At 39.8% G+C, this 25,698-nt stretch overlaps 1 protein-coding gene and 1 long non-coding RNA gene across 5 annotated transcripts in view; one reads left to right on the forward strand and one right to left on the reverse strand.

Moving 5' to 3' along the window:
* Nucleotides 1–275: 275 nt before the first annotated feature.
* On the reverse strand, nt 276–5,651 carry LOC120757456 (uncharacterized). The gene is made up of 3 exons (XR_005702514.2): nt 4,890–5,651; nt 501–567; nt 276–415 (listed from the first exon to the last, which is right to left on the reverse strand). It is a non-coding gene; the product is annotated as an uncharacterized LOC120757456 (long non-coding RNA).
* Nucleotides 5,652–8,219: 2,568 nt separating this feature from the next.
* JPH1 (junctophilin 1) overlaps nt 8,220–25,698 on the forward strand; it is an 82,624-nt gene continuing 65,145 nt past the window's right edge. For all 4 annotated transcript variants that reach the window (XM_040062202.2, XM_040062193.2, XM_040062211.2 and 1 more), the window contains exons 1-2: nt 8,220–8,670; nt 14,920–15,676. In XM_040062202.2, the coding sequence (XP_039918136.1) occupies nt 8,292–8,670; nt 14,920–15,676 (1,136 nt within the window). In that variant the 5' untranslated portion in view covers nt 8,220–8,291. The remainder of the gene's footprint in view (nt 8,671–14,919; nt 15,677–25,698) is intronic.

Here is a 25,698-nt window from a genome sequence, read left to right on the forward strand (position 1 = left end):
TAATTGCTATGTTAACATTAATTATCACCACTCAATTAAAAAAAATATATATATATTTCCATTTTTACCAGAAAAAACCCAAAGAAATTCATAAGACATCCCGTATTAAGACAAAATTAGGTATGAATGCAGACAGACATATGGCCTTATCCCTATGTCTGATAAAATCAAGGTAGATCATAAAGAAGCTTCAGAGAGTAGCTGAAGATCTGTGATCCCTATGGAAGTTGGGATGGGTGCCTTCTTTGAGGTGCACTCACCATTGCAAAGGTCTCCTGGTGTGACCTGCAGAGCTCTGGTCTCCTTCACTGGAGTCACATGAGACAGAAACACTGCAGAGCTGTCTGTCTGATGAAGGAATTCTCGTTACCAGAGCTCTGTGAAGGTCTGTAATCACTGGTGATGAAAATGCTAACTAATAAAGGAGGATTTTCAATTAATAAGTGGCCTAAAGCATGGCAAAAAGCCTAGATTTCTAGGAAGATAAAAGTGGTACATACCTCTCAATAGAAGCATTCTGAAAAGTAGCACCATGGTGAGCAGGAAGGCCATTGAACTCTTTTTTTCCTATGGTATTAAAGCAGCATGTATGAAAATTATTTCATTCACTTGCTAATTTACATGAAAATTACTAGAGAAATTAAGATCTCAAAAGAATGTTCTTCATACAACTTAAAAATAGCAAAGCCACAAGGTACACAACCAAGCAGAAGAGATACACTTTGCACATCACTAACAAATAAATATTAAACAACCTCAATCCTTACCCGATGTGAGAATTAATATGAATCCTCCAAACAATTTGAAAAGCTTCAAACAGGTTTTGGTCTTCCCCAGGAAAACCTGTAGGGCGTGGCAATGCAGGACTTAAGAGCTTTGGGTGCTGCTGCTAGTTCTTCAAAGCACAGAACAGGCTGAACACGGGGGACTTGCTTTAGTACCTTCCTAAGGGACCTGTTGGGAATATTCTAAAGGATCATTACAGTACAGAGTCATAGAATGGCCTGGGTTGGAAGGGTCCTTAAAAGACTGTCCAGTTCCAACCTCCCTGCCATGAGCAGGGACAACTTCCATTAGACCAGGTTGCCCAGAGCCACTTCCAACCTGGCCTTGAACATTTCTCAGGGTGGGGAGTCCACAGCTCCTCTGAGCAACCTGTTTCAGTGCCTCACCAACCTCACAGTAAAGATTTTTTTCCTTGATCTAATCTAAACCTGCTTCCTTCCAATTTGAAGCCATTCCCCCTTGTCCTGTCACTACATTCTCTTTTAGAGTCTGTGTGTTTCTTGTAGTCTTCCCTCAGGTACTAGAAGGCTGTTGTACAGGGAAAAGTTTTGCTATTGAGCAGATAAGTGACTACATCAAATCTGGAATATCTCTTCTTTTTTAATCAACAGTGGGCAAACTGACTGAAAGTGCAAGACTGAGGGCAACTTGGGTGAAAGATTATGGGGAAAATGTTATTTTTAATTCCTAGAAAAAGAGAATGGAATTACAAACAAACAAAGAGAACAGTAAAGCTGACAGCTTTCCTGTACGCTCTCAATTGCATTAGGGCAATTGTTTGCATAGATGTTCTGCAAACAGAGCAAAAGGATTCAGCTTTAAGAGCAAAACAAAAATAAATCTTTTTGCTGGATTATTTTTAAGCTGGATTGGTTTCCTGATCCAAATCACAGCTCACTGAAGAAACAGTTGTGTTGGCAGCACAGAGGGTTGGGGACATGAGAATATCTCAAGCTAGTGTCTGCCAAGACTGCCCTGTAAAAACCACAAACTTAAGATTTGCTCTCTACTAGGTTTTATTTCATTATAAAGTCCAAAGACAGAAATCTGTAAATATAATGTGAATATAGTGTGAAGGGCATAAATTAACTACCTCGATGAAAAGGGAAAATAACATGAATATCATGAGATAAACTTGACTAAATTGAGAGCTCTTCAAGGATCCTGAAACACTAGAAGGAAGCATACGCAAGTAAAAAGTAGGTCAGATTACTAAAGGATGAATTTTAGGGAAGAGTGCAAGTGTGTAGGGGCAAAATCAGAAAGGCCAAATCACAGAATGAGTCTTAGTTAGGAACAGACAAGGAAACTGAGACAGCCCTAGAGGTGGAAGAGAATGGCAAAGGGAAGGGCTGTGCCGCTGCTATAGGGAGAAAAAGCTTTCAGCCACACCAGTGAGATAAACCAAAGTGCTAAAAGCTTTTCTGTTTCAGCCTTCAGCCTCAAAGAGATATGCATTTCAGCAAAGCTGCCGATGTTTATTAAATGTGATCTAAGTAAAGTTGTAAAATACTACACAATGTGTACAGCTTTTAAGTAATGGTTATTAAGTCCCAAGCCTGAAGGATGTATGAAATGCTAAATCTGTACCAAATGCTTTAATATTCAATAAGTTCATGAATAACTTTAATCTTGGAAGAGTTCAGTTATTGCACATGCAAATGTGGAAACTCTTAAAAACCTGTGAGGAACGGCAATGTGGAATTAAAACTGAAGATTAACTTAACTTGGGATAATAATCCCAAAGTGGGGGGGAAAGAGTGTGCTAGTGAAAGCCTGCTAAGTGAAACTTACCTTCATTAATACAAAGTGGGAAGCAACTAGTTAACAGTATTCTACGGGAAAAGATTAGGACAACAGCAAATCACAACCTGAAGATGAGTTTTAACACATCATCTTGTGTGGAGGAGAACAGAATCATCATACTTCCAATTCCTGGTGCCAGTGTAAAAAGTATAATGTCATTTGGGAGTCGCACAGAATTATGCCACTTTAATACAACACAATATTAGCCAAAGAACGTGGTTTGTATTTGAAATCAGACTTTAGCAACCAATAACATAATTAGATAAAGTCCAGAAACAGCAACTGTGACAATCATGAGGTCGACAAGAAAATAATGCATCACAGAGGCTCCTTAGGTTAAAGAAAAATGCTCAAGCAAGACTATGCAAGCCATCTTTGGAAGTGGGAATTTGCTCCAAAGACGAAATCCATAAACTTTTCCCATCTTCCCCAAGGAAGCAAGACTTGAACTACAGCAGTTGCACAATTCCTATCACCATTTAGGAAAAAATTACTGGGGATAAATTTGATTTTCTAGATATCTTCCACCTATATAATCTGAATGCTAATTTAGGGTAATCACTGATATGACAATTTTATTCAAATCAAGTGTTATAAAATAAACCACATTTGTGGTTAGTTCTTTTTTCTTTGTAAATGGATTAAGGTATAGTGATCCACTCAGTTTTGTTATATATTTATATATATATATAAAAAAACCCAAAACAATCAATGACACAATGCCAAATGTTGACAAGACCCAGGAACAATTTATCATATTTTTTCCACTATTATAAAATATTGTAATATCTTTTGACATTTTAAAAATCATTTCAACACACTGTATCTTATTTGTATAGAGAGTTCTTATAGTCTTAAAATCACTTCAGAGACAAAAGTGTTCAACATAAATGCTGCATTTCCTTAAAAAAAATAAATTGCATTTTTATTTCAAATCTAATTCAGTTGCTTGGAACAATTCTGAAAATAGAAGTCTGGGTACAGAACATACTCATCTTGTTTTCAAGTTAGAAGAGGATCTGTATTTTTGTTTTTTATAAGCTTTATCAGCACTTTTGCAAAGAAAATAATAACTGTACTCACTGAGTAAGCACAATATCTTTGGAATTAAATATACTGTCTTACTGGCTAGGTCCCAGCTTCAGCTGTGAGGTAGAACTGACACTGATACACCTACGAGAGCAGATTCATAACACAACATTGTTCAAATATTAAGCAGATTTTTTTGAAAAAAAAAAAAATCCTCTAGAATTACTGCTTCAGTATTTACTCTAACTTACATGGATTTACAGTGTATAAGGAAAAAGTGTTATGTTCCTGTTCTAGAAGTCAGACAAAATTATTTGTGTTAAAGTTTTATGTTATTATGTTTAAAAACTTTAACACAGACTCCGGACACAAAACTTGGCATAAAAGTTGTGGCTGTTCTACAGAGCCAGAAAAGACCTATTTGCCTTTGAAATTTCTACACCGTGTGATTTTTGCTACCTTTATATCTGTATTTCTGCCTCCTGCAGTCCTGTGTGTGAACTCCTCCAATACAACGTGTGAGGCGTGGAGCTCATCAGTGAAACATCCTGCCTCCATTCTGCAAAACACTTGAGAACAGTCTTCGGAGCTTTGCTGTATTTGAGCACAGATATCTTGCAGATGTTTAATTTAAAGCTCATGTGTAGTCCCACTGAAGTAAATGGGATTACTAAAGTACTTAAAGTAATTCCCTTCTGAATTAGGCTTTTAAGAGTAAGAATAAATGTGCCTAATTTTTATTCACGCATCAGATATCTATAGACTAATAGTTTAAACTCAGCAGTTTTGTATCCAGTTAATATTAAATGTCTGGAGTTAGTGTATCTTCACCTGCTACATCTACCATCCCTATAGCAATGACCTTTTTAAATATAACCCTGCAGTGCAGTTTTTGCATATATAGTGTGTCATCAGGCACTCATGTTTTGCATACATATAGTGTCATCAGACCTAGTGCTGTGATGACTTTTTTGTAAATAATAAATAAACTGCACCTGGCCCTTGTTATTTTCTGAGCGTTGCATGAAAGGTTTCAGAAAAGAACTCTTGTAATATAGATTTTAAAAGCAGTGGAAGTAATTCCATTTACTCTGGACAAAAGAGAAACTCATTCATATACCTGTAACTGCTTATTGCATCTATGGAATTGTAGATAATTTTTAATTTAATTGTGGGAAGAAGAAAAGAAAAGAAGAAGAAAAAAAATATCTGTGAATCTAAGGTATTTAACACAGACATTCTAAATGTTGAATATAAGCATTACTTACACTGTGGTCAGAAGCAATTATGATGTGGCTTGAACGCAAGCAGAGACTTGTCAATACAAAATATGTCAGCAAAAAAGAAAACACAACCAAAAATCCAAATAATAAATCTACAACTTGATCAGCAATGAGACACCTGTGGCTTCTTACATCAAGACCTGGCTAAGTGATGCTGAGAGTTCTCTGCAAAGCACTTCTATTCTCACATCTATTAAAATTTATCCCCTGCTGAAAATATAAGAGAAGGCTGGCAGTGATGAACTCATCTTCTCATCAAGTTCATTAAAACTGATTTCCTCATTTAAATGACTACACCTGGAAATATCAACCACATGCAAAATTACCACTGATTTTAGCATCATTTGCAGGTCACTAAAAAAGGACCCGCTGACACACATGTGATAACAAAAGAAAAATAAAATTATTCCTTCCTGAATTTTTTACTGTTCATCTCTGGCCCACCTGATCTTATTCGTTCAGCTAATCTAGTATTAAAACCTGGAAAATTTAAATCAAGGGGGTAAAACAAAGGACTAATAGACAGATGCCTATTTAATTTTTGCAATGGTACAACATCATCTACTGTGCAGATGTAAGAACTTGAGGCAGCCCCAATTAGCTATAGGTTTGGGATACCGTAAGAGACAGTACATCAACAGCTTTAGGGATAAACAATTCATCACTAAATAACAGTACAGTAACACATCAGGGGTGCAATTGCCCAAGTCTTCACAACAACAAATCCAATTATTCACCAATACCGAGCCAAAAGCAATATCCAGCTTGGCAAAGGACTTTCAGCCATTGGGCAGAGGGACACACCTGGTCCGTCAAAGAAACAGCTCAGATCCACAGAGGAGCTGGATGAATTTCCCATTCCCTCATCAGACCCACCTCTTCCCTGCCGAGTCGCAGCAGCACCGTCTGGATTTGCTAACCCGTTTTCACAGCCCACCTCTGCTCCACTCCGTGCTGGTTGTGTTGTGCTGTGCACAGAAGTGTTGTCCAAGGCAATTCTGGCTTTACACCTCATTTCTGCACACAGCACCTAGAAACACCATGCAAAGCAACAGTAGCCCCATAACAGGTTCACCCAATGCTCAGCAGCTCCAGCTCAATCGTGACAACTTCAAAAAAGTCTGCTCATATAACAGCATGCAGTTATGAACAGGCGACGTCAATGACTAGTTAATTGTACACCAGTATCAGCTATTATGCATGCTGTCTTCCATAACCATATAAAGTGTTTCAACCTTCTGTAACTGTTCAAACACGACAGAGCTTTTAGCTTCCATCAGAAGAAAGAAAACAGGAAAAAGTTTAACAGAGTGAAAACAGTAAACTCCTCGAAGCACATGTGTTGTCACCATGATTGTTTCCAGTCTTTGTCTTGAGGAAGAAATGCAAGACATGTAGGGCACAAAACCCAGTAAGCTCAAGCAATACTCAGAGAATACTGCACTGTATCTTCTTCAGCAATCCCACCCACTACAAATTTTCAGACTTCCCCTCCATTCTCAATAACAGCTTTCCAAAAATACCATATTGCAGTGAAGATCTCAGTCCTTTAACTTCAGCACACTTCGTAGTCTTGTCCAATGATGCATGGAAGACTGCATGTCTGTGCTACAGAAACAACATTTTTGCCTACACTCCAAAACAATGGAACAAAATTTTCTGCGTTCAAAGAGGCATTGAAAGCTTCTTCATCTTCTTATGAAAAGCCACAAGTCTTTGACTGTGTCTTTTTTGTCTTACTCTCTTTGTAAGTCTGTGTCCAAATGTGTGTGCTTTCTTCTATCTCCACATGTTCAAGCAGAACTAGAAATTCTCTTACTGGCACAGAAAGAAGGCTTTGAAGCACACACTTCTTATGATAACAGGAGACAACAGTATCAGCTATGGCGCCCAACTCACCCCTAGAAAGAGCAGAAATACTTTGGCACTAAACTGTATAAGCATGGCATAAAAATGTACACAGAAGAGTGTGTTGTGAAGCACAAAGTTTGAAAATTTATTCAAGTTACATGGGTATGTTTAATATGTGCAATCCTTTAATTTCGTTTAGGTTTAAGTCAAAACTGCTTACATTTGGGCTGAATTTGACAGATTTCTGAAGTTTAACTGTTTCAATTTCCAATATTTTGAATTCAAGTCTTCCACTTGCAATTATATTTCTGTTTTTATTCATCACTACTAACATAGCCACTGTTACTTCTCCACTTTTCCAAATCATCTGCGTCCAGATAGTACCACAAGCCATGATTAACAAATACGACTCATGCTTCTAACGAAATCCCAATTGAAGAAAACCCTTTTTTTTTTTTTTTTTTTTTTTTTTTTTTTTTTAACCCCCCAGTTCTGGTCTGTAACTGTGAAAGAACAAAAAGTTAGGATACCATGACAGGAGCTTTCAATCCCTTCCCTGCTATTCTCTCTGCAGTTTCTATGCTTACGTATTTCTCCTGTCATTTGTCCTTAAAAATTTTTATCTGATTATCAAATATCTGGCAAAGAAGTACTTGGCAGGATTTAGAGCTCTTCAGTTGCCTGATGACCGCAGAGCTGATGGCATAATGAGAGGCTCCTAATGAAGTTCCCAGCAGTGCTGTCCCCGAAAACCCTCGATGCGGCTCACTTTTTGCCCCGTATTTCTCCACCCGTGGAACCTGGTGGGCTCCACACAAGATTTGGAAAAGGCGCAAAACACAGCTAGGCTGTGCTCTTCAAGCACAGTTTCGGCGTACACCTCGTCTTCTAGCTCAGGACAAGTAAGAAATTTAAATAAAAATAAAACCAAAACCAAAACTAAGAACCACAAGTAGCACTCGGAAGCCTTCTCTTTTCGCCTACTTGTTGCAGGTGCTAGCAGGTGCAGCACCAACCTGCTCCGGCGCCGAGGGGCGGGCAGCGCCGAGCCGGGGCAGGGCACGGACGGACGCACCGCCGCCCCCCGGGCATCGCGGGGGCCCCGGCCCGGCTTGCGCGCTCCCGGCTCGGGCCGCCCCAGGCCGCGCGCGCCCCCGACCAGCGGGGGGCACCTTTTCCCGGGAGCAAAAGGCGCACGGGAGCGAGCGGGCGAAGGCGGCCGCTCCCGGAGAACGAGCCCGCCCCAGGGGCGCGCACCTGCCCCGCGGCAGCGGCGCGGCCACAGCGGGGGCGGGCCCGGGCGGGAGCGGAGGGGCGGGCGGGGAGGAGCGGGGGGCGGGCGCCGCTCGCCGCCGCGGGGCTGCGGCTGGGCTGGGCGCGGGCTGCCGGCCGGCGGAGCGCTCGCAGTCGCGGGGAGCGCCGGGGCTCTCGGTCGGGCGGCGGGCGGGAAGGGAAAGGCGAGGCAGGCGGAGCAGGGAAGGGAGCGGAAGGCGGGCGGGAGGCGGCGGCGGCGCCGCGCTCGCACCGCTGCCCTGGATGACGGGCGGCCGGTTCGACTTCGACGATGGCGGCACCTACTGCGGCGGCTGGGAGGACGGGAAAGCCCACGGGCACGGCATTTGCACCGGGCCCAAGGGGCAGGGCGAGTATGCCGGCTCCTGGTCCCACGGCTTCGAGGTGGCGGGCGGCTACACCTGGCCCAGCGGCAATACCTACCTGGGCTACTGGGCGCAGGGCAAGCGCCACGGGCTGGGCGTGGAGACGAAGGGCAGGTGGATGTACCGCGGCGAGTGGTCCCACGGTTTCAAGGGGCGCTACGGGGTGCGGCAGAGCCTCAGCACGCCGGCCCGCTACGAGGGCACCTGGAGCAACGGGCTGCAGGACGGATACGGCGTGGAGACCTACGGGGACGGAGGTGGGCGCCGGCGGGGGGCGCCCCGCGCGCGGCGGCGCCGGGGGGCGGGCGGGAATGGGGGCGGGGGGGCGCGCCTGCGTGGGCGCGCCGCGGGAAGGGCCCCTCCTTCCGCCCCCGCGCCCTCACCGCCCTCCGCGCCGGGGTCTCTGCTCCTTCCCCTGCCCGCGGCCCTGCGCCTTTCCCCGGCCCTCGGCGCCCCCGAGGCCCCGCTGGCGGCAGGGGAGCGCCACAGGTGCCTGGCGCCCGCCCCGCCCCGCTCTGTGAGGAGCCGCCTGGCCCCGGCTGTGCTCCGAGCGCGCTGAGCTGTCCGGGCTCAGCGCTTTCTCCCGGCCGGCTGGTAGAAATCCGCATTACGGCCGCCTGCAGACGGCTTTCCTTTCTCTCCGCCGAGGCGGCTCACGGGCTCCCTGCCCGGGGCAGCGATGGCCAGGTGGCCGCGCCTGGCTCGGGGAGCGAGCGGGGCGGGCGAGCCCCGGCGCCTCGCCCCTTGCGCCCCGCGTTGGTGCGGGAACGGCAAGAACTTGTTGTAATAGAGCCTGTGTGTCGCGCTGATGTGCAGGCAGGATTGGCTTTGTGCGCTCGGCTTGTAAACAGAAGGCTGGAGCTAATGGAGTGGGGACGCAGCTTGCACCGTAAAATCAATGAAACTTGGGTCCACCCTCATGTAATAGCTCCTGTATTTACCGGGATACGGGATAGTTTCAAGCATCCTGACCGAAGCACGGGCAGTGCAGTGCGGTGGCACAGACCTGCCTCTCGCACTCTTCCCCACGACAGAGCCCGCGTCCCAGGGCTGAGCTCGCGGTGGGCGTGCGGAGGGGCCGCCGCCATCCGCCCTCTGCTGAAGGCGGGAGCGGTCGAGAAGTCGGGGTTCGCTGAGGTCAGTGAGGACTGGAGCGTACTTGAGTCCTCACTTACAGTTCTTGTACTTCTGTCACTTCATGCTCTGCACGATAAATAAGCCTGATACACTAATTCAGCCTTTGCTGCTGTAATGGCCTTGGCCTCGGTGGGAGTGCCACCTGCAACTTCGGCGGAGTTGCTCTTCAACTAGGAACAAGGGAACAGGTTTGTTCTGTTGTAACAGGAGGCAAAACGGGTCTCAGTTTTAGGACTAGAGGGTTGCTGGGATTTATTCTACAGAAATACAGCTTCAGCGTTCAGCAGCGTGTTCAGTTAAGAGGCAGGTAATGAAATTTACCGAAATCAGAGGTGCTGTTCACGTGATGTGACTATAGGACTAATCTATGTATCAGCTCTCAACTGATACTTTTACTATTTTTTTCAAGGAATTTTGTCCGATCGTCTCTGGTCAAACTTTCAGGAGAATGAGTATTTTTGTATTAAGCAGAAGATGAGGTATTTGCAGCCGAGTTCCTATTTTTTTCTTTTCCGAAATACAAAATGTAGCAAGTTGGTAAGATTCAGTTCCTTGAGACAATGAAATGTGCAGGGGTTTGTACCTTTCTATCCCCTTGTTTGGAGATATTTGTAGCTGTCCAAAAATTGTTTCCTGGTGTGGAAAGTTTTGATATTCAAAGGAAGCTATGTGTTTGTGGATTAAAAAAAAAAGAAGAGACAGCACCACCAAAATCTAAGTATGAAAGAGAACAGAATTTCAAATTCACTTTCACCACACAATGTACTTTTCAAATTTTTTTTTTTTTTTTTTTTTTTTTTTTTTTTTTTTTTTTTTAGGCTTCTTGAGGCTTTTTTTTTGAAAAACCCTCAATATAAGGTAAATTCTCTTAATATTTAGACTTGGAACAACATGAAGGATCCAGGTCACACTGTTAGCTGAAATCTGTTGTCATGACTCCAGTCTTTTGCATCTTGCAGTTCATATGAACAGAGGGTGTGAAGTCCCATTGATTTTAATGAAAGTACTCATGAATGAAGCAGAGCAGTACGTCATAGATGTTTGCAGATGTGTTTTTATGCTCTGGGAACAACAGATGTATTTGCACACCAGAACAACATCTGAAATGGGTTTATAAGGAAACCAGATTTACACATGTATCTCTAACATAATTTGAAACAGTTGCAGGAAAGCTCTCTCTTGATGAATACTGGAGAGTACCAGTGTATATAAAGAACTCTTTAGACTATGCCAATTGCTAGTTTATTTTCAAACTCACTGTAATCAAGGCCTCTTTCTGCTAGCTAGCTCTTTGGTTTTGTTTTTTTTCTTTAGTATATCCCCAGTACATTTCTTTACAGTGTATTGGTGGTATTACGGGATATCATTGAAGGATGGAAAAGGAAAATAAGCATTGACAGTGTTCCTCAGTTTCTGCACACAAAACTTTTCATTATGTGAGTAATGTATGTCATGCTGTGTTTAGATGCTTAAAACTGTCATTCAGTCAAATCTCTGAGGAAAACACTGTGAATTATAAACCATGATACTTCATACATTGCATGTGATTACAGTGGGCCTTCATGTAGCCCATCAATCTGTCCCCTGCAGCAATCTGGATTTTTGTGCCTCCTTTAAACTCTCTAGGTTTTGTTAATCTGTGTGAAGATGCAAAACATACTGGTGGAGGGACTGTGGCCTAATTTGAAACTTCAATATGTCTAAATTAGTTATTTATGGTCCTTCCAACAACAGCAAAAAACAACTGCATGTTGTCATTCCACAGAGAGATCAGCAAAGCACCCTGAGTAAAGGTTGCATATATTCATTGATTTCTGAGAGATCTTCTTTCTAGGTCTACACTTATTTGACATTTGAGTCAGAAAAGCATGCAAAAATCTTGATGTAACAACAAATTTTTTAAACCACAGAATATCTAAGTAAAAGATAGGAGCAAGTAGAGTGGTTAAATGCATCCTTGGCCTCTCTGTTTTTTTCACAGTGTAGTTTTAAATTTTAGCTGCAAGTGGGCAATGACATTTGCAGCTGTAAGATGCACCAAGGATGTTTTAGAAGGGATGGCACGCTGTAACTAAGGAAACGGATTATGAAATTATATCTTACAGCAACTTGCCAACAAAAAGAAAAGGAAAATAATATACTTTCTAATAGCTCTCAGGCTCAAAATACTAGCACCTTTTCAAGAGAACCAATTAAACAACACATGGATGGTCAGTAGTTGTGGCTGAATGTTTCTTCAGTTACAAAGGATAGGAAGCCTAACTTTTGACAAATTAGTGCTAAAAAAATACTATTTTATGGTCAAACACAATTTTAAATTATGATGGTAATTACAACATTAATTAAAATGTTAATAGTTGTACTTTACAGGAACTGCTTTGAACAGTCACCTCTGGTATAAGTTGAAACAGAATATAATGTGTTTGTTGATATGTTGTTCATATTTATCTCCATCTAGAGAGATAGGTAAATACTGCATATGTTTTCATCTTCATATATGGGAAAAGCTTTTTCATCATATCTTATATCGCACGTTGTATTTAATTATAGTGCAATATTGACATACCTTGTCTTGCTTGTTTAAAGATTTCTAAAATTTGTTGAATAAGATGATGCAGTTAAAGTATGATATGGTCTGTCAAATAGACTGATATAGTAGGTCAAATTACTGTACAAGGTTCTCATATCTGCATTCTGGACACTGCTCTATGTATGTCATCAACATACTTTTCCTTTAAAATGTGAGGTGAAAAACCAAGGAAAATTAGTTGGCTTTTTAGCATTAGTATCAGAAGCCTTTCCATTGATGGATTTGTAATGATAGGAGTGATAGTAGTTACCTAATACACTGCATAAAATTCAACCTAAATATCTCATACTTTTTAAGGATGAAATGTGTATGACTCTTCCATTTTCTCTTTTTACTGTTTTCTCTTTAGAAGAAGCTGGCATTGATTTTATTTCCCAAATAGGAAGGAAAATTGGACTAGTGGTTAGCAGCACATTAATTGTTCTTGTTTTAATGCCCTTAGGGGCAGCAGCAACCGCTTCTCTTCTTTCTAGAGTAGTGAAAAATACAAGTCCTAAATTAATTAAGTATTTTTGAGCTTTCCATTAAACACTTGTTTATTAATTAAAGTATTAGTAAGAAAAAAAGGCTGACCTTTTATACTTCTTTAAAATTCTGCACTGAAATAAGTTGATTGTGCTTTAAGTGTCTGACATTGTAAGCAGCATGGAGAGCAATAATTATTAGATGCTGCTCTAATGTAATATTGTGGTATAATCAAAATTAGACTTAAATTTATTATTTCAAAGTTAAATTAACTGGTGGAGAACACTAAAGGGGTTATAATACGTAGCAATAAGTGCATGTAGCCAGATTCTTAGTTCCAGCATATCATTACAGATCCCAGAAATAATTAGGGACAAAATGAAGTAATTTATGCTTATAAAATATTAATGTATTTCCAGGAAATTTCTGTTTAATAAAACAACAACAACAACAAAAAAACCCTAGAATCTGGCTGTATATTTGCAGTATTTACAGAACATGTCATACCAGTGCTTTGTGCTCATGTTTCTATTTGTTCTTCCCCATATGCTGAGTTTTTTAAAATAATCATGTTCCTAGATTCAGCACCCTTAAAACCAGTACAGCAGTAGGTATCCAGGATACAGAGAACGAGAAAGAAACTAAGAAAGTTGTTTGTTTGTGTCAGCAGCCATCTGTTAAAACCTTCCACTTGGTAGAATTTTCTACCAACACAAAACAGTTACATTTCAGAACCTATCTAGTATTATATAATGAAGAAAACAGACTTAGCAAATTTGATTGCGTGTTAACACTGAAATATGTTACCAGAAGAGGTAAAGAGTAAGGCAGCACTTGATAGATGGTGGACACATACACAACCAAAACAGTATGCATATGTGGAAGAGATTGAATCCCAAAGCAAATGAATCTTGGAGCTACATCTTCATCTGCAGATACTTTGCAAATATTTTCACAAAAATTTTATCAATCACTGAATTTGACATTTGATACTTACTTCTCTGAATAGTTAATGGGTGTTCCAATTGAAGTAGAATAAAATTTTAAAAAAATTTGCTTTTTAATCCTTCTGTGAAAATATTCAAAGTACCTTAAAAAAAATAGCACTAAGTGGGTGAGCAACTTCATTCTGAGTAGCTTAAAGTAGTTTAATGGGAATTAGAGTGAAATTACATCAGAAAACAGGTTATCTTCTATTTGCTAGTGATGGCATTCATGCCACCTTCCTTTGGAGCCTCTGTTAGAAATGGCCTTCAGAGAGCAGACCCTGGCAAGTGTCAAAAGGAAAATGCCTTTCAAGAATACAAGAAAAAAAAATTCAGCTACTACTGCTGTAGTAATCTGATGAAGGTGGGGTTTGGCTCGAGTGCAGCTTTGCATGGACATCCATGACTTTTTGTATTGCATACGATACTCCCTCCTTACATTGCTGTTTAAATTTTTTTACAAGAGTAGTTGTGATTAAACATTTACTAGAATGTTGTGCAATATTGTATTACTGGCTTGCCTTTCTTACGTACTGCAGAACAAATGAAAGGCAAAAAAAGGGCTAAAGAAATCATGCTTTTGATTCCTCTGTCACAACATAATGCAGAATGCAGTGCATGTTTATGTACTGGGGATACCAGAAAGTGTTAGTATGAAGAGTTCATAAAGAGAAGGGAGTCCTAAGGTCTTGTTCTTTAATTCAAATCCACACAAAAATTTTAAAATTCTATTGTAAAATCAATTCTTTTATGACAGTGGATCCAAAAGCCTATCTGAAAGCAATCTAGTGCCTTGTCAAATAGCTCCTGACAAGGAGAGGTCTGTAGTCACCATAAACGCCCAGTAACAGAATGGTTACTTCTGCTGGCTCTTTCAGTGAGCAGCTGGGCACAAGAGCTTAAGTGTCCTGCTCTCTCCCTTCTCTCCAGCCCTCTCTCCCTCCTCAGCTGACTGCATATTATAATATATCTCTGTTTCTGCTGGCCCCCTTCCTATCAGTCCACCTTAAAAAATGTTGAGGGAGACTTGCTTTAAAAATTCTCTCATTTCTTTTTCCCCCGGACAGATCCATTAAGAAAGTCTTTATGTGATTATAGTTACTATGTCTTAGTTGCCAAAATAAATCAGCTGTGAAAGTGAAGTATTTTCTAAGTGGAAAAATAATTTATAAGAAAAATAAGTAACAAAAGTAGTTTATCTATCTGTATCATGTGCATCTCACCAAAATCAGAGTTGACAGCGTATTGTTGCCTGTAACATACATATTGGATGGAAAGGGCTAGGTCTTCTACAGCTTCCTAAATTTAATTTCTTATTACTTTAAAAGGTACTTACCAGGGGCAGTGGACAGGAGGGATGAGGCATGGATATGGTGTACGTCAGAGTGTACCCTACGGCATGGCCACTGTGATCCGTTCACCTCTCCGAACATCTCTGGCGTCCCTTCGAAGTGAGCAGAGCAATGGCACTGTTCTGCATGACGTCACTTCAGACAGTCCGGCTGGAACAAGAGGAGGATTTGTGCTCAATTTTCACAGTGATGTAGAAGCCATGGGCATTAAGAAAAAAGGAGGCTTATTCAGAAGAGGATCCCTTCTTGGTAGTATAAAACTTAGAAAATCGGAATCTAGGTCATCGATATCTAGCAAACGGAGCTCTGTCAGGAGCGATGCTACTATGAGCAGAATTAGTTCTAGTGACGCCAACTCTACGATTAGTTTTGGAGATGGTGACTGTGATTATAGCCCTCTGGAAGACCATGTTGATGCTACCACTACAGAAGCCTATATGGGTGAATGGAAGAATGACAAGCGCAGCGGTTTTGGTATCAGTGAGCGTTCAAACGGTATGAAATACGAAGGAGAGTGGTTGAATAACAGGAGGCATGGATATGGATGTACCATGTTTCCAGATGGCACCAAAGAAGAGGGAAAGTACAAAAATAACATTTTGGTCCGTGGAATAAGAAAGCAACTTATACCAATACGAAACACAAAAACGAGAGAAAAGGTGGATAGAGCAATAGAGGGTGCGCAGCGAGCAGCTGCCATGGCAAGAACCAAAGTGGAAATTGCAACCTCAAGGTAAGTTATCAAATGGAAAGTTGTAAACCTTTGTGTTAGTGAGCACTTGCTCACCTTTCAGTTTCATGTGTGTAGCTCCATTGACTTTAGTAGCATTACGCATGTGAAACTTAGAACTTCAACTCATTTGTGTAAAGAGTTTGTGTGTTCCATAATATACTGTAAAAGTACATTTTTGTTCTTGATACATTTCTGTTTTCTCTCAAGCGCTGTTGCATTATGCCTTTAAACCTGTTTGGAAAATAAAACTGGTGAGGAAAGAAGTGAATGATTTGGGGGATATGAAGTGAAGTTTGAATATTTTTCCATAAGCATACTCAGTTGTGCTTACTGTATTGCTGAATTTTTTTGGTAGCATCTGAAACTCACTGAAGTTGCCCATTTGACCATAGGCATCTTAAGATGCATCTCTTTTTCTGAGAAACTATGGTATGAACAGCGTAAGAATAATGGTTGAGGATGTGCTTGGAGGATGTTGATTTGATTGCCAGGGCAGTATCTGCCGGAAGAGTTCTGTATGAGGACTCTTCCGTTTGGGAGCATGCTTCTCCTCAGCTCATCTGATCACATAACCACCACATCAAATAGTGGTGGTCATCTTCTCCCTGTGCCTCTGTCAAGTATTTGAGATGGGAGAAGTGTATAGGTATTGATAGTGGAGAAAAGTGTCATTTTCACTTCAAACTCCTAACCAACAACCAAGCAAAGTTTCTTGAAATGGAATTGTTACAAATTAAATCAATATAGACAATTTAACCGTCTATAAAATAACTGGCTTTATTTTAAGTTTGAGAACTCTTTAAAAAGCTATTTAATTTTTATTTCCGTCCAATGAATTTCTGTGGCAGTTTCTCTATTGATGGCCTTAGTTTGTTTCCTCAGGCAGGTTTTTCTTGAAATATGCTTTGAATAAAAAAAAAAAGAATCCAGAATGTGCGTGAAAGAAAATCTTCATGCTATTTTAGAAAGAGAATGTCACATTACTCTTAGAGCTGATCAACTGATTCCTAGTTTAGTGTGGTTTCTAGTGTGTCCCCAGTGACTACCCTTTTCCTGGCAGTCCTAAGAAATAAAGAAAATAGGAAAACCTGTATAAGTGGTAGAGCTTGAATATATAAAATGTCATAGCAAGAAGTCGTTGAGACACTAAGATGAAGAACGTAGCATACTGTTAAATGACTTTTCAGAGAACTGGTCACGTAGGTAACTAAAGGGTAGCATATACTCGGTTACTTCTATAAATATATGTAAGGCATTGTATGACAGCATACCATATTAGTAAAGCAGATCAGTAATACCTAACTTTAAGAAAGTACTGGATCCCATTCATGTTCTCTCAGTACATAATTTTAAAAAACAGGGTGGTGGGATGTATGGAAAGAGGGAGTCACCACTTTGAATATATATAAAGCTTTTACAAAGCTGTCATCTGAGCCCATTATGTTCCAAGGCATGGTGCTTGCACTTCCTCTTCAAGAAGTGTCTCTGAAGTGTTTTGTTTGCTTTTCCTTCCCTTGGATTTTTAGGTAGAGGACAGAGTTCAAATTGCTTCTTTTGGAACAATTCATCAAAACAATGTTTATTCCTTGAAAATATGTTTTTGAAAGTGCATCAGAAAGACTCAGTTATAGTGCAGCTGTTACCAGGGGCAATCTTTCCATTTAGTTTCTCAGCTAAAAATCTCTCTGGAGTACTCCCATAACTACCAGGATAGACAGCAAGATTGCAGAATCAGGTCTTCTCTCTTTTTAATAGCCACTGCACCAACTGTACTGGCACCGATTCAAAGGCCAAGAGACCTGACACCAAGCTGGGCAACATCAGGCATGACATGACGATAATATTAACTTCACTTCTGAGGGCATGCTGGCCTCCCCTAGTAAGATCGGCAAGACCTTTCCTGTCTCTCAAGTTTTCAGAGTTGTTTTGAGTATCAACCGGTAGGAGCAAGGTGATGGGCACTAGTGAACTAAGGAACTGTCATACTTGCAGGGTCAGCAGCCATATCATCTGGAATAGATTGTAGAGCAGCATTGAGTGAAAAAAACTTCCATTTCAAATAGTTGTTAAAATCTAGGCTGACCGGATCGGTATGGTTTCAAGATGGAAGTGTTTCTATCTCACAGAAGGCTGATGACTAGTATTGGTTTGTGAGTCTATTTTTTACCAAACTGATATAGTAATAATGCAATAATTCTTTAGACGGTAGCATTCTTGCAGTGTCTTCCTAGATGAATATGAAGATGGTGCTCTTGTCTGTTTCCCAACAATTACTAGTGCACAAAAAAGTCTAGGAGAGGTGCCTTCTATAATTTCTCTAATATTTAATACAAAGGTCGTTCTGCCCATATGGCATAACCTCACTGCACAATGGCCTTCTGTGTTTCAGACTGATGTCACCAGCACTGTGTGCTTGCTGTAGATTTCCATTCCATTAGGTGAAGAACTCATTAGATAGACCTTTTCTCACCCCAAAAAGCATTGAAGCAAAGAGCTAGAAATCCTTACTCATATCCAGGTATCTTCCTTTTCAATGCAGCTTGGAGTTGTATGTTATTCTTCCTGCCCTGTTTATTCCTAAAATGTTTGTTCAGCCAAATGGAAACAGACCATACTCCTCATCATAGCTCCCTGCTGGTCATGACAGGTTTGGCTGGTAGTTTGACCTGTGACAGATGTCCAAACAGTCTTCAATGAGACCAACCACTGTTTTGCTCTATATTCCTGAGGTCTTTTTATGTCTACAAGTCCGCTTTAGTAATCTGTGTAAATCTTCCTTTGTCTAAAGTAGCAGTTCTGTGGCTACAGAAGAATATAAAAATTGGGATAAATAGTGCTTCTCTGAACCTGAATTTGCATTGGCTCTCCTGATTTAGCTCTTGTGTTTTCGAGGCATTTGTACTAAGGTGTTTTGACGATGACGGCAGCATTTCTCAAGAGATAGCAGATTGCAACATTGTGTCATGTATAAAAAAGCTGCTGTATCAGGGAAGTAATTACTAGCTTCTGCTACACAGATGTGTATTGCAAACAGATTAGAAATTAGCAATGAATAAAAATTCTTTTAAAATTACAGTGCAGCTTAATAGATTTGATTGTGTGGTAGAGTTTTACTAGCTGTAATTAAGGAAAAATATTTTGGCAAAAATATAAAATTCCCAGAATTTGAGAAACTTGTTCAAAAGTTATGTCCAATACATTCCCTTTTCAAAACTTTATAAGATGTATTTTTAAAAATATCATTATTGTGGGGATTAATTAATTCAAATTCATTTACAGAGTTTGAACATAAATTTTTCTTATAATACTCAATGTCACTGGGTGTTTTTAAAATACATGAGTCCTGTAAGTAAACATGAAGCAGCGGAAGTGGAAGGAATGATGTTTATTTACTAATAACCATTCACATTCTATATTCTTTCAGAAAAGTAAATTTTATACATTCAGAATTGAGAGTTCAGAGCCAGGCCTTTTTCTTTTTATTCTCCTTTCAAATATTTTCTAGGTAATTGTCCCCTTAAAAGGTCTTCTCCTTTAAGCATCAACTCTCTGAGGAAAAACAAACTTTGCAAGGACACAGAGGGACACGATAAAAATACAGTAAGGGTAAGAAATATGAACCAGAAGACAGTGTATGAAGGAAAAGGGAGAAAGAAACCAAAAGAGAAAAATACTCCTTGTTGATACTTTCCATACATTTCATTGATCTTTCAGGTCATAAAACAAGCAGATTAAAGAATTAAAACTTTTTTATTTTCTTTTTCACAGAAGCTAAATACTTTTAATTAAGTTAAAGTTTTGAGCAAGTTTTAAGTGAAGTGTATGTATTGTCATAATATGCCATGACCACCTTAAAAGCAATATTGTAATGGGCTCTCATTACATGAGCACCTGAAATTTGGTGAAGCATAATGGTTCCTTTGTGTTAGGCACTGCACAAACAAATTATGCTGTCTGGGGACCTTGCAGTCTGGGAAAACGGCAGTGTCCAACAGATGAAAAGAAGCTGGCAAAAGACTGGATCAGAGAACAAGATAACAGTAAAATCAATATCTTGCTACTAATAATATGGAGCAGTTCCTCCTTGTTAATTAGCTGTCTATGCTCAGACAGCCGTGACTAGCAAGCCTCCAGTCAGGAAGACCTTTTAAGTGGAGTACTGAAGGGGGATTAACTGGCATCTTCTGCAGTGATTTCTTTTTCAGAGCAGCTTTTTTAGACAGCTCGATTTTATTTTTAACATGTTTGTGTCCAAGTCCACAGATGCTAGAGCTCAATTTCAGCTTTTATTTTTTAATAGAAACTACTGGAACTCTGGTTTTGATCCAGTCTCACAAGCAGGCTGCTTTGTTCTGCATGGCTCCAAAGGAGTTTTGGGTTGTTAGAAGTGGATATAGGAGGACAGTGCAGCAGGATTGACTTGGTAGTGGAGACCCAGAATAACAATTTTGTTTGGGAGTGAACCCACCTTCACAACATGGACTTTCTTGGGTCCCTTCTCTCCCCTGCAGTCATTGTGGCCTGGAGCCAGTAGCTTGTGTAATGTCCAGTGCTGAGGATAAGTCAGAGAACTCCAGTTTACCCTGAGTCCTGGCGGGGTGCTGCACCAGCCTCGGCTTGGGCACTTAGCATTGGCTTCAAGTTGCTGGGCAGCACCTCTAGCGCAGTTGGCCACCCCAGAGCACCCATGTCCGCAGTACAGCACCTAAGAACCCACTGCTTATATTTTTCGTAACCTTGATTCAGAGTCAGTAACCTTGTGGTGCATGATGGGGTCATACGAAGCATGTGAAGTCTCTGGAAGCAGTACTAGATGGTTTATTAGGCAGCTCCTTTGCTGTGTTCATTGCCTTGTGTAACGAGTGTGCTCAGCCTGACCTGAACAAACTGTGATTTCTAGGGAGAGCTGAAGTTACATGCATGTGATAGTACGGTTTGTGTCCACACTAGAAGGCAGCTGCTAATCGTTCCAAACAGCATTGAATTATTTGTGCCACACACAGCTTTCCGTGATGGATTTAGCTGACTCTACCACTCTCACTTTACTCAAGGAACTAAACTGGACACTTGCAAGCCTGGTGCCTCACACGCCTTGGAGATGCTTTACTTATTATAGCTGAAATATGAACATTGTGTTTAGGAATAGGATCCAACAAATACCAAAGGTATTTATCTAAGACTGCTTGCTTCGGTGCAGAAAGCTGCCTGAGGTTCAAGATGAAATCATTCTTAATCATTTTGCTACATATTTTATTTGAAGATAACAAATGCTGTGGTAAAACTTAAAATAGGTCTTGAGCTACTATAGATAGTAATTTTAAAGTTAATTCTGCATTCTCTGTAGAAAACCATATTCTTTGAATCCTGTGGGAGTTTTACCACTAACTTCATTGGGGCACATATTCCTTCAGATTTCACAAACAACTTGTTGGTAAAAGAATATAATCTTGGTCTGTTCCTCAGTTATTTCCTGGGGAATTAATAGTACACCTGTTTGAAACAAACAAATCTTATAAACATTGCTACACAGATTTTTTTACTTTCTTAGTGTTTAATGCACCAAGATTACATGGCTGAAAATATGCAAAATTAGTCCTATGTCATCCCTCAGCTTGAAATTTTAAAAAGCCTCAAGTATGTAATTTTTTATCAAATCGCCTATGTCCAAATATACCTACCTACAGCCATAAGCTTGATAGGGATTTTGGTTTTTTTAAAGCAGTTCTGATGTGTATCCAGTCTTACCATGTGTTTGTATTAGACATGGAATTGTTACTTAAGAGTTGCTTTTCTAAATTGTTTAAAATCAGGAGATTGCTAGTAAAAGATGGGAAATATTCAGTGCTTTCATAACATAAATGAAACAATGCTGCCCCATTACTTCTAAAATAATTTTCTAAGAATGCCTTTTTCTACTGTAAAAACATTCTTGAAATATTTCTTTATTCAGATGATAAGGATTTTTTTTTCCCAATTTCCAGAACATTTAATTCAGAAGCAGAGAGGATTTTTGCAGTAGTGGCCCAGCAGATGCATGTGACAACATTAAGGCTTTTTTTTTTAAATGATACTGGGATACACAAAGAGACTAATATTTTTTGTGGCCATAGAAGATGAGCTGTTATGCAGATTCTCCCCTTAGTTTTCACACAGCATGTCAGTTTGGCCTGTATTACAACAATTGTTCAAATGCTAAGCTGCAAATAGCATCTGTCTCTACTGACTTGCAGGAGTGTTTCTGTGATGGAAATAAATCCCATTTAAAAAACAAAATCTGGATCGTTTGAACTGGTTAGTCATGTATGAATTGTAGAGTTAAGTAATTTGATTTGTGTTATTGATTGCTATAAAAATACTCTCAAAACTAAAAAGATATTTTGTATTTCCACTGTATCTAGTACAACTGCATACATATGTCTAGTAGTATTAGTTGGAGCATGAGTAATTTACTCAATGTTTTGCTTAAAGACGAAATCAACTCATGTAGAACATTCACAGCTTATTTCTTCAAAGAGATAAGAAAACTTGCTATCATCTAACTGTAACTTTGTCACTCAGTATTCTATAGAGTAAGATGTTTCTCACTGAACAACTACAGCAGAAAAATATCCATTAAAATTATTAATTCATGCCCCCTATGTTGATCTTATTCTCTATTTCCCAAATAACAATTGATTCATTTTCTCAAAACTGGTGTAGTTCAGTGAGTAGTACTGTTTGAGTATTAATGGTCAGTGATACATATTATGACTTCCTTTCATGTATCTGGCGATTAATAGATTTTTCTGCTTTATGTATTCAACAGATTTCGGTGTATACTTGAGTACACTGACCTGCATTCTTTTGCCTATCTCACTATGATCTTTCTCTTTCAATACTCCTCTATTTGCACTTTGTTTTCTGCTTTTTCATTCTTCTGCAGTTCTTTGCTCCCATTGTCTGTGGTGGTAGAGGCACAATCTCTTTGTGGCTAGTGTCCAGGAATAAATTTCTCCATAAAAGTTTGCCTCCCTCAAGCCTGTTTAAGTGTTTAACATCTGAAGCAACCTATTGATTATTCCTGTTGTCCTCTCAGGATTTAGTATTCCCAGATCTGCTGAGTAGAGGTAGTCTCCCAAGAGCTCATATCCAAGGTCATCTTAAAGCCACTTATAAATAAAGTTAGGGTTATTCTTCTTTGCACATCACTCTTACACTTAAATTGAACTTTATTCGCCATTAAGAGTGATCAGTGAGTTTTGTGCAGCCCTTCATTGCAGTTGCGCCTCAGACTTTTCTGACACTGCCATTCACAAATTCACTCAGCTGTTAAAGCTTTTCCTCGTCATTTAAGAACGGCATGGGTTCTCAGCCCTGAGCCCTATGAGTATCCAGCGTTAAACCCCAGTTCAAGAACCAGTCATTTAGTCTGTCCCATTATGTTCAGTTTCTGAATTAATTTTTTATTCGCTTTAGCACTTCTTCTTTTTTTTTTAATCTTTATTTCCAGACTTTTCAGTGACAAATGCTATACTTTGGTCCTACTAAATTAAAAGTAGGGATTGAAGAGAAATGATGATATTACTGTTTTGTATTTAAAAGCCAGAAACTTCATTCTAGCGTCCGACTAAAATGAAATCAGTTAAATGTGAATTTTCAGGCTTTTTGTCCTAGGAGGTTAAGAAGACAAGTATCTACACCTCTCTTTTCTTACCACTCTGAATCAGGTGGGTAAGGCTTGTTTAGTTACCTTACTGCTATAATGCGACATCTCCACTTTGTGCTTGCCTCAGTTGTTATTGGCACATATGAGAAGAGGGAGAGGTCATTTTGCTGCTGCTTTAGCTTTCTTTTATGGCTTTGGGGTGAATAATTTCAAAGATATTTCTTCTCTGAATTTTCAGATTAGTTCATAAATAAAGGTATTGGATCATCTCACTCTTAGTTTTGCAAAAGAACTTAAAATACAAATGTGGGAACAAGCAAGACTCCAAAGTTGAGGTGGCCTGTGGGTAGATGCAGGCATGCATCACAGCCCTATTATGTTCTTATCTGGAGCTAGGGTTTCATACCTGTTGCTGGTTAAAAACTTGACATTATGGGAAAAAGAAGAGGAAGAAATGTTGGTGATAACTGAAGTGACTTCCTAGGATCTGGCTCTGTTTGTGCACTTATGTGTGCCTGTTCAGCCCAAGTTCACTTTTTAAGCTCTTTCACTTGCAGGAATTTGTGATGTCAGTTGTATAAGCATCTTAGGAATATCCTAAAAACAAATAATATACTGCCAAGCACTAAGATACAAAATGTATTTCAGGAAAAATAAGGGAACCATCCATGAAGAGATGGTTCCCTTATTTTTCCTGGCATACATTTTCAGGACATGTAGATGTGATAACATAGGGACTTGGTTTAGTGGTGGACTTGGCAGGGGTGGATTAACTGTTAGAGTGGATGATCTTAAAGGTCTTTTGCCTCCTGAATAATTCTGTGGTTCTATAAACAAAAGTTGACTGTAACCAGACAGGTGGCAGTTGTCAGAATGCTTTGTGAAGATGCAGTGGTGAACCACGTTAAGCACAGGAGTGTATTTTCCATGTGTCCATGTAGGGAGTCCTTCCTTTACTTTCATGTATCTTGATGAGGGACTTATTTTCAGTTTTACTGAAAATCTAATGATTTTTCATATTTTAAATAATTTTCTAAACTTATTACCATTCATAACATAATTTTCTGCTTCAGAGAAGAGTTCCATTTTGGTAGTCGCAGATTACCAATAAAGGTGGGAACGGTATTTATAATTTCCATAAGAATCAATGGAGCAGATAAGTTGGTGACTTATTGTGATATTCAGAAATGTTTAATTTGTACAGATGTGTTGAAGTATTAGTGGTTTCTGGTGAAGAGACTTTTATCTTTCTACCGGTGGTGACTAGATTCCTTGAGCAAAACTCAATTCATCTTGGGAGGTCGAATGTTGCCCAGCATTCACAATTTCTTAATGGTGCAATGTACAGGTATAAATATTGGTTTATATACTCAGTGGATAATGAAATATGAGGAAAAAAATCATAATACTGTGTTACAATCCCAAGTACTGTTTGATAGTATATGCCATATCGGTGAAGAGTGTGTAGTTTTATTTCTTAATGCAGAGTTTATACCTGTTCCAGAAATTGATTTTAATACAGAAATGGGACAGATAAAAATGAGCGTATATTTTGTATGCTTAAAATTTAGACCACCTGCATGAGATGTAGTTACATTACTTGCTCATAATTGAGCTTTATACAGCTACTTGTTATCAGGAAAAGACACTAAGTATTTTCACCTCAAAGTCTGTGTCTGTGACGTGCACAGATACAATGCATTTCTGATGGAAAAATTGTTGATGGAGCTCTGGGGGTTAACCTTTTTTAGCAGAAGGATTTAAGTACATAGCATTTAGCTTTGAGCTTTGCTGGATTGGTGAACAATAAATGCAGAGATCAATTAGTCAGAATTACAGTTCTGAATAAATTTGCCAAGGAGTTTAGGCTAAATCTGATTTGATGTTTTCTTCACATTTTAGTTGATCAGGATATGTTTTAAGTGGCTTTTAACAGTTCACTTGTTAGTTCCATCTTTGTAATGTGACAGATACTTGATTGGAATTCACTTGCTTCTTACCACTTGTGGTTAGATCATTATAAAAGTGACCATGAAGTCTGTATAGCAGTTAAGTTGTGAGTTACCTGCTGAGAGATGACATGCTGCATACATAACATGGTGAACTTTGGCTGTGGACCTTCATGGTGAGTGAGCAATATGAAGGAGCTGGTGTCTCTTTCAGGAAGGTCTCCATACAGTACAGGTAGACCATCAGAGGTCTCACACACTTGTTTGCACACCTAGATTTTTGCTGTTTCCAGCAAGCATGAAGCCAGACTGGAATCTTTTCAGTACAGAATACTATTAAATTTTGGATCATTATTAAAAGTCCGCAGAAATGTTGAATTGTGCCCTGGTATTTGAGTACGGGTTGCACAAGACTTGGGTCTGTGAAA

Source organism: Hirundo rustica, chromosome 1, assembly GCF_015227805.2.
Source record: "Hirundo rustica isolate bHirRus1 chromosome 1, bHirRus1.pri.v3, whole genome shotgun sequence".
NCBI lineage: Eukaryota > Metazoa > Chordata > Aves > Passeriformes > Hirundinidae > Hirundo > Hirundo rustica.